Source organism: Epinephelus fuscoguttatus, linkage group LG12 (assembly GCF_011397635.1).
Source record: "Epinephelus fuscoguttatus linkage group LG12, E.fuscoguttatus.final_Chr_v1".
NCBI lineage: Eukaryota > Metazoa > Chordata > Actinopteri > Perciformes > Serranidae > Epinephelus > Epinephelus fuscoguttatus.
Window position 1 is genome coordinate 31,061,038 of NC_064763.1, and position 8,359 is coordinate 31,069,396.

Consider the following 8,359-nt stretch of genomic DNA (forward strand, 5'->3'; position numbering starts at 1 on the left):
GTTTTTGTTTTGTTTTCCACATTTTGTTTTATACATGCAAGACCGGAAAACTGTTGTAAAGTATGTTTTTTTAATCCTGTGAGTGAGTGCTTATATTATCTCTGTACTCACAACAACAGATACCAACACATATGATTGACTGATGATTAACATGATTTTTCATTTATATTTAATTATTCTTATTTACAATATAATGATGTTACCTGACCTGCGTGTGTTTGGAGTATGAGAGGAAACCAGGGCACCCAGAGTAAACCTACGCAGACATGTGGAGAACAACAATTTCTCCTCAGGGGGATTAATAAAAAAAATAAACTTAAACATGCATAATGCACACAGAGAGAGGAAAACTGCAGTTGGAAATCAACACCTTGTTTCTGGGAGGCTGCAGTCTTTCCATGTCACCAGTTTACAAACAAAACATATGGGTTAAGGTCTTTAAAAAATGATTCATAGAGTTAGTGGATAATGCTTAAAATAAAGAAGTTTTTAGCATAAAAATTATCTTTGTTACATTCAAGTATTTTAGTCAGTTGATATTAAAAAAAGTTGGTCAACATCAAAAACATTTTTCAGTAGGACTGACTTAAAATAATAGAATATCTTTTTAAAAAATTAATTAGACCACTAAATATCACCACAGCTTTTGGATAAATATTCAGCTGGTTCAACTAAATAAAGCTTTTTGAGTTCAAAGCAAATCATGTTGGTCGCACTAAACTAATTGAGTTTGTCAGATTACAAAAGCCTCATCGAACTGACTCATTACTGCCAGAGTTGGAGCTACTTAAAAAGATGCATGCAAACTGTTAACTTCAATTTTTTAAGTTGAACCAGGGGATTTTTTTTTTTTTTTTTTTCATAGAGCGCGTGGGTCCACAAAATTAGTCTCCCATTCATTGTCTAGACTTGACATCACAGGTTTGAGACTCACTTCTCTGGTTTCTGGCTTTGAGAGAGAGAGCTCCTGTTCACAAACACTGATGCAACGTTCAGGCCTTGAAAGTGTTACACGTGTACAATGACATAATTTACATCCAGGTGCCAGTGATTTTACTGGACAGCAGTATCAGCTCTGAGCTTGCTTCCTCTTATGTCAGGATTGCAGCCAAAAACAATACAGTAACAAACAGCATAAGAATTACTGTCCTACAGTTAAATCAGTATTAAACACACATAACATTTACAGCCTACATACTCACAAACTCTTTATTTTTAGTTATGTGCATACACTTGTATGCAACAAAACTGCCCATAGTAGCTGCTTATATCTGCTGCTTCATGTTTACAAATCTCTGAATGTGATATTTATTCACACAATAAACAATACAAGTACAAGATAAGACCACTAGCATTACTTTCCGACGCAATTAACTAGTGTTTACGCTCAGCCGACAGCTATGGTGGGCACGACATGCCTGTGTTAGCAGCTGAGGCTAGCAACCATTAGCTGCCTTATTTATTACGTTACATTAAGCACACTGTAAACATAAAGATATGGCACCACAACTTAAGGACAAACTTAACATAAATTTGTAAGGCGCTTTGCTCACCTGCCAATAGAACAGGAAAACAGTCTTGGATGAGTGTGGGCTCTCTGTGCTGCTGTCTTGACTGTCTAATGTTTAACCACTAAACTTGCTTACTGCTACGTCAGGGTTACAGCGCTACTCAGGCACATTACACAGCCAATCTGTCGCGAAAACAGGTGCCGCCCTACAATTACTTCAGGTGAAGTAAGTATGTTTTTGATAGTGACACGCAGCGTTTTAAACTATTAATAAGAAAAATAATGGTGGAGGGGGGCAAGTTACTTCCAATAACTAATAAAGAAATAAATCAGGACATAATCTGAAACTGAACTAACAGAGTGTCCAGGGTGCCACAAAAATGACTGAATTCATAATTTAGGTGCTGCTCCCCTTTAATGTATCAGCACGACAATCCAATCATATATTACTGCAAGACTCCCAAGGACTATTTTTCTGTTGAATGAGTAGGCCTACTTTTAAAATTTTAGTACATTTAGCTGGTAGTGATTCTGTCCTTTTCCTTGTCCTTTTTCCTAATGTTGTTGTAATAATAATAATAATAATAATAATAATAATGATAATACATTTTATTTATCAGCGCCTTTCAAGACACTCAAGGTCACTGTACATAGAGCATAAAAAATCAAAAATCACGGCAGCAATTATAAAACATTTAAAAAAGTTAGCAGCAGGCAATGACATTTAGCAGTGATGGGCTTGTTTAAACAGATTTTGATGTTGGATTTGAAAGTGTCCAGGGATTGAATATTTCGGGTATCAGGTGGGAGGGAGTTCCAGAGGCGGGGGGCCGAGCAGCTGAAGGCTGTGGACCCCATGGTGGTCAGGCGTGCTGGAGGGACAGTGAGGCTGATTGAGGAGGAGGATCTGAGAGACCTGCTGGGTTGTAAGCTATGGATTACTGCAAATTTATAATGTTGCTCTGTTCTGTACGACATCCATTGCACGTCTGTCCGTCCTGGAAGAGGGATCCCTCCTCAGTTGCTCTTCCTAAGGTTTCTACCTTTCCCCCCTGTTAAAAGGTTTTATGGGGGGAGTTTTTCCTTATCTGCTGTGAGGGTCCAAAGGACAGAGGGATGTCGTATGCTGTAAAGCCCTGTGAGGCAAATTGTGATTTGTGATATTTGGTTTTATGAATAAAATTGATTGATTGATTGATCCTATCCCTTGAGTAAGATCTTCAGGACTGTTACTTATAATTCATTAATTTTCTGTAACAGCTTATCCTGTTGGGGGTCGCGGGAGGGCTGTGGCCCATCCCAGTTGACATTAGGCGAGAGGTGGGTACACCCTGGACAGGACTATCACAGAGTTGACATATGAGGCGACAATGCTAACCACTACGTTACTTTACTACCAGTGGTGCTGACATTTGTGATCAACAACGGCATTCTTATCACTTTGAAAATAGGAAAATGAATACCAGAACTTAACATTTTGTTGTTAGAAACAGAGCACATAGGCAGATTTTTTATCCCTGAATGCAGAATTGGCTTTAATGAGAGGCCTCGAGAGGACACAGATAGATATTTTAGGTTGGTTTTTTTTTAAAAAAAGAAAACAGCATTCCAAAACCTGTAGAATGTACAGAAAAATATCGGATATAAATCAGTGACCAACAACTTCATGTACAAAGTAATTTTGTTTGATATACCCTGTTTTCTTCTGTCTACACTGCACAGATGGTGACATTTCATTTACGGACATACAGTCAGGTCCATAATTATTTGGACAATGATACAGTTGTCATCATTTTGGGTCTGTACACCACCACAATGGGTTTTAAATGAAACAATGAATACCTGCTGAAAGTGCAGACTCTCAGCTTTCATTTAAGGCTTTTTTCAAAAATGTAGTATGAACCATGTAGGAATTACAACCATTTCTTCACACAGTCCCCCAATTTTAAGGGCTCATAAGTATTTGGACAAACTAACATAATCATCAATTAAACAGTCAGTTTTAATACTTGGTTGCAAATCCTTTACAGTCAATGACTGCCTGAAGTGTTGGACACATAGGCATCACCACATGCTGGGTTTCTTCCCTGGTGATGCTCTGCCAGCCCTTTACTGCAGCCGTCTGCACTTCCTGCTTGTGTTTTGGGTGTTTTGCCCTCAGTTTTGGCTTCAGCAAGAGAAACGCATGCTCAGTTGGATTCAGGTCAGATGATATGACTTGGCCATTGCAGAACATTCCACTTCTTTGCCTTAAAAATGTCTTTGGTTGCTTTTGCAGTATGCTTCAGGTCAATGTCCATCTGCACTGTGAAGCATCGTCCAATGAGTTTTGAAGCATTTGGTTGAATCTGAGCAGATAATGGTGCCCCAAACACTTCAGCTTTCATCCTGCTGCTCTTGTCAGCAGTCACATCATCAATAAATACAAGAGAACCAGTTCCACTGGCAGCCATACATGGCCATGACATAACAGTACCACCACCATGCTTCACTGATGAGGTGGTGTGCTTTGGATCATGAGCAGTTCCTTCCCTTCTTCCTTCTCTTCTCTTCCCATCATTCTGGTAGTTGATCTTTGTTTTATCTATCCATAATATGCTGTTCCACAACTGTACAGGCTTTTTAGATGATTTTTGACAAACTCTAATCTGGCCTTCCATTTTTAAGGCTAACCAATGGTTTGCATCTTGTGATAAACCCTCTGTATTTATTCTAGTGAAGTCTTGTCTTGCTTACAAGAGCAGCAGGATGAAAGCTGAAGTGTTTGGGGCACCATTGTCTGCTCAGATTCAACTAAATGCTTCAAAACTCATTGGACGATGCTTCACAGTGCAGATGGACAATGACCTGAAGCATACTGCAAAAGCAACCAAAGACATTTTTAAGGCAAAGAAGTGGAATGTTCTGCAATGGCCAAGTGATATCATCTGACCTGAATCCAATTGAGCATGCGTTTCTCTTGCTGAAGCCAAAACTGAGGGCAAAACACCCAAAACACAAGCAGGAAGTGCAGACGGCTGCAGTAAAGGGCTGGCAGAGCATCACCAGGGAAGAAACCCAGCATGTGGTGATGCCTATGTGTCCAACACTTCAGGCAGTCATTGACTGTAAAGGATTTGCAACCAAGTATTAAAACTGACTGTTTAATTGATGATTATGTTAGTTTGTCCAAATACTTATGAGCCCTTAAAGTTGGGGGACTGTGTGAAGAAATGGTTGTCATTCCTACATGGTTCATACTACATTTTTGAAAAAAGCCTTAAATGAAAGCTGAGAGTCTGCACTTTCAGCAGGTATTCATTGTTTCATTTAAAACCCATTGTGGTGGTGTACAGAGCCAAAATGATGACAACTGTATCATTGTCCAAATAATTATGGACCTGACTGTAGATTCTGTCTTTCATTTACCAGCCCGCATCCTAGCTTGTGTTAATATGGCTCATGGAGTGTATAAATGAAACCTCACTCAGGCTTTATAGTGTAGTTTGAGCCACATTCGAATCAAAAAGTTGATGGAATTGTCTCATGTAAAGTTTCTATATGAAGATCTAAACTCAGTGATAATGAACAAAACTGCGATGAGTCTTTGATTTATTTGAATGTTGTTTTCATGTGATGACACAAGAGGGAAGTCAGATTCAGAATCACAATATTTGATACATGCAGTAAATGTACAGATGTTTGTCTTGGAGGCAGCAGTTTCTGATGAACAACAGACTCTGTGATAAATCAATCACACATCAGCCTGAACAACATCGTTACAGTGTGAAGAGAAGAGAGCCACTGAAGGTGCTGTGGTTATCTACATCATCATAGATAACAAAGGTTGATGGGAGAACCAGGCGAATATTATCTCCTGCCATCAGCTCCAAGACAGCAGAGTTAGTGAAGTACTTATAATGTGCATCTTCCTTCCACTCGACATTAAACATGATCCGCTGGTTGTTCTTGTACACATACACACCCATGAGACCTGTGTGGTTACCACACACAGTGAACTGGAGATAGTAGACCCCTTTGACTGGTGCTGTGAAGAAACCTGCAGAGTAAGAGTAGAACATGAAATACAGTAACAATTACTTTATGTATTGTAAATTAACATGAGCACACATGATGATGTGACCTGCAGTATATTACCTGTAGCTGGATTGTAAGCATTGCCAATGTTGGTGAAGACTTTGCTGTATTTCAGTGTGATGTCTGTGTTTTGTGGTCCAATATATCCTGCATCAGTCAGAGCTGTGTAAAAGGCCACCTTTGGTCTCCCTGTTAACACAAAAATGTAAATTATGTAATCAAAATTGTGTGTGTGTGTGTGTGTGTGTGTGTGTGTGTGTGTGTGTGTGTGTGTGTGTGTGTGCAGTGAATAAAACGTTACAATCATCACCTGCATTTGTTCTCTCCAGCTGGTCAATCCTGGACTTGCTGAGGAGAAGTTCTCTCTTACTGCTGCTCAGTCTGGTCTGTAAGTCTGGAGTTAATGCAGTGACAGTGAATTACAGAGCAGAGCAGACTGTTAACATGCACAACAAGTTATATACAGTATCCTGACCCTCATGTCATCTTTTGACCCAATTCTCAAAAATGAACTATACTGAAAATGTTCATGACAAAATTAAACCATGCCGCCCAAAACAACTGATAAGACTATTAAAAAGAAAAGGACACATACAATTCAGTTCTCATCTGACACATAATAGGTTTGGTTCAGTTTTGTCAGCAACCTAGAAAGGTGGGGGGGATTTTTTGACCATGTAAGATGGCTGTCATCTATGTTAAAATATTAAATGCAATGCCAGTAACTTTAGTACAAACATTCATGGTCTTTTTCTTCTAGCACCTCAGGATGAACTGGAATCACTTTGGTGATCTCTTAACCTTTTAATCTTGTGCCGTCATTAGTCAAAATTTTGTTTTTTGACCAAATCTAATATCATTCTCATCAGCCTAAACTATACTTTGTGTTTAATGGTAATCAGTAAATATTAGTGTGCTAACATAATGTTAGCTGATGATAGCATTTAAGAGGTCCATTGTGTTTTACCCTGCATTCATTTGGCGTTGTAATAATCGGAAAAATGAGCTCCCAACTGGGAAAATTCACGTGAACACCAAGTTGGAACATCAGCTCAAAGAAAATGTTGGTGTATGAGTTGAAGAGTTGGCGTCATATTACACAGAAATCTGACAGACCAAATTAAATGATTGGTTGATGGTAAGAAAGTTTTTATTAATTCACATATTGCATATGATTTTTTCACTCTCACATTATTTGTAATATGGTATTAGCTTGTAGCCCTTTGCTGCTGTCCACATAAACTGAGCTTAATGAGTAATAAAAGATATTTATTAGCATTAACCCTGATAACAAGTCACATGAAGCAATATATCAGTAGGGATTGTGCTGGTGCAGAACACGCCTGGGATAAAATCAATAATATAAGTTTCCATCTGTTATAAACATGCTGTTTAAATGCTCTGAGCAATAAAGAACAACACATCATCTTTCTAACCTTTTGTTTCCACATTATAACTTAAGTTCATGAACACACCAAAGTCAGAAGAATTACTTCAAGTACAGCCTACAGAGCTGCTGACGTCACCCTGGACTCTGAGTCACTTATATAATATATATTTTTTAAGAATTTACCAACACTATAACACATTATTAAATGACCATGTTCTGTAGAGGGTCGCTGCATAATTATTTTAGTCATTAAGATAGCCAAACTAATTTTTTGCCCCCACTAACAGCTTAGTCCAGCCATGACTCACAGTTCCTTCACTGGATCCTTCATTTTAATTCATTATCACCACTGGCTGATGCCCTTACCCTAACCACTGGTAGTAGTAGAAAATAACAAGCCATGAAACTTAATAAACTATGATGTTTATCAGTGAAATACCTGCATTCTCTTTTTCTAGGTTAGTTGTTTTGCTCTCAGTGGCAGTCAGTCTAGTCTCTTGGTCTGAAAAACAGAGGAATTAGAGTTTTGTTTATGACAGTACCATAATACCACAATGAGCTCTGTTGTGTTTTTCATGAAATGTTAATAAATTATCCTATCCATAACATATACTGTAGATTTTTAAGGATTTTTTCTTGAGCTCACACAATCATCATCAGAGTTCACTCTCACTGCTGCTCAGTCTGGTCTGTAAGTCTGGAGTTAATGCAGTGACAGTGAATTACAGAGCAGAATAAACTGTTAACATGCACAATCTGTTGAACTAGTACTCAAACTACTGTAAATATCCATGACAAGATCACACATCAAACTCTTCAAAGACAACATTATTAACAATCAACAGGAAAAGTACCCAGTCTTTACCAGAGTTCTCTCTCTGCAGCATCTGCACGAACACCTTGAGCTCCACCACCATGTCTCTCAGTGCCCTCACCTCCGCCCAGATGTCAGGGGTGGTTTGCTTTGTTGTTGACTCAGCCGATTCCTCAGCTGCATCTCTTGGGGCTGTCTCCTGAAACTCGCTGATCTCACCCACCTGTCCGAGGCCTCCACCCTCCCCCTGAGCCCCTGACCCACACAGAGCCAGCAGCAACAACAGCAAACCAACAACAACCCTCATTGTCCACTTACACGTCTTCACAAAGGTACAGTGGTAGAGTCGACCTGTCTTATGTAGTCTCCAAACTTCAGCTGGCTGAACCAATGGGAAAAACAACAAGTGTTTGTGTTTGATAGTTTGAGTCAAGGTCTCAGATTATTCAATATGATCTCTGTGCTGCTGAGAAAATACAAGCTGCTACAGGCTGCTGCAACACTTTGACTATGATCCCCTCTCATGCAGTCACAGCTGTGCATACACCCTGTTTATTAATACACACAC

The 8,359-nt window shown here is 39.1% G+C and overlaps 1 protein-coding gene across 1 annotated transcript in view; it reads right to left on the reverse strand.

Annotated features, from left to right (window-relative positions):
- Positions 1-8,108, reverse strand: part of LOC125898653 (major antigen-like) — a 39,799-nt gene extending 31,691 nt beyond the window's left edge. Inside the window, exons 1-2 of the mRNA XM_049592484.1 lie at positions 7,843-8,108; positions 7,417-7,479 (exon numbers count right to left, since the gene is read on the reverse strand). Of these exons, the coding sequence (XP_049448441.1) occupies positions 7,417-7,479; positions 7,843-8,098 (319 nt within the window). The 5' untranslated portion in view covers positions 8,099-8,108. The remainder of the gene's footprint in view (positions 1-7,416; positions 7,480-7,842) is intronic.
- Between the last annotated feature and the right edge of the window lie 251 nt (positions 8,109-8,359).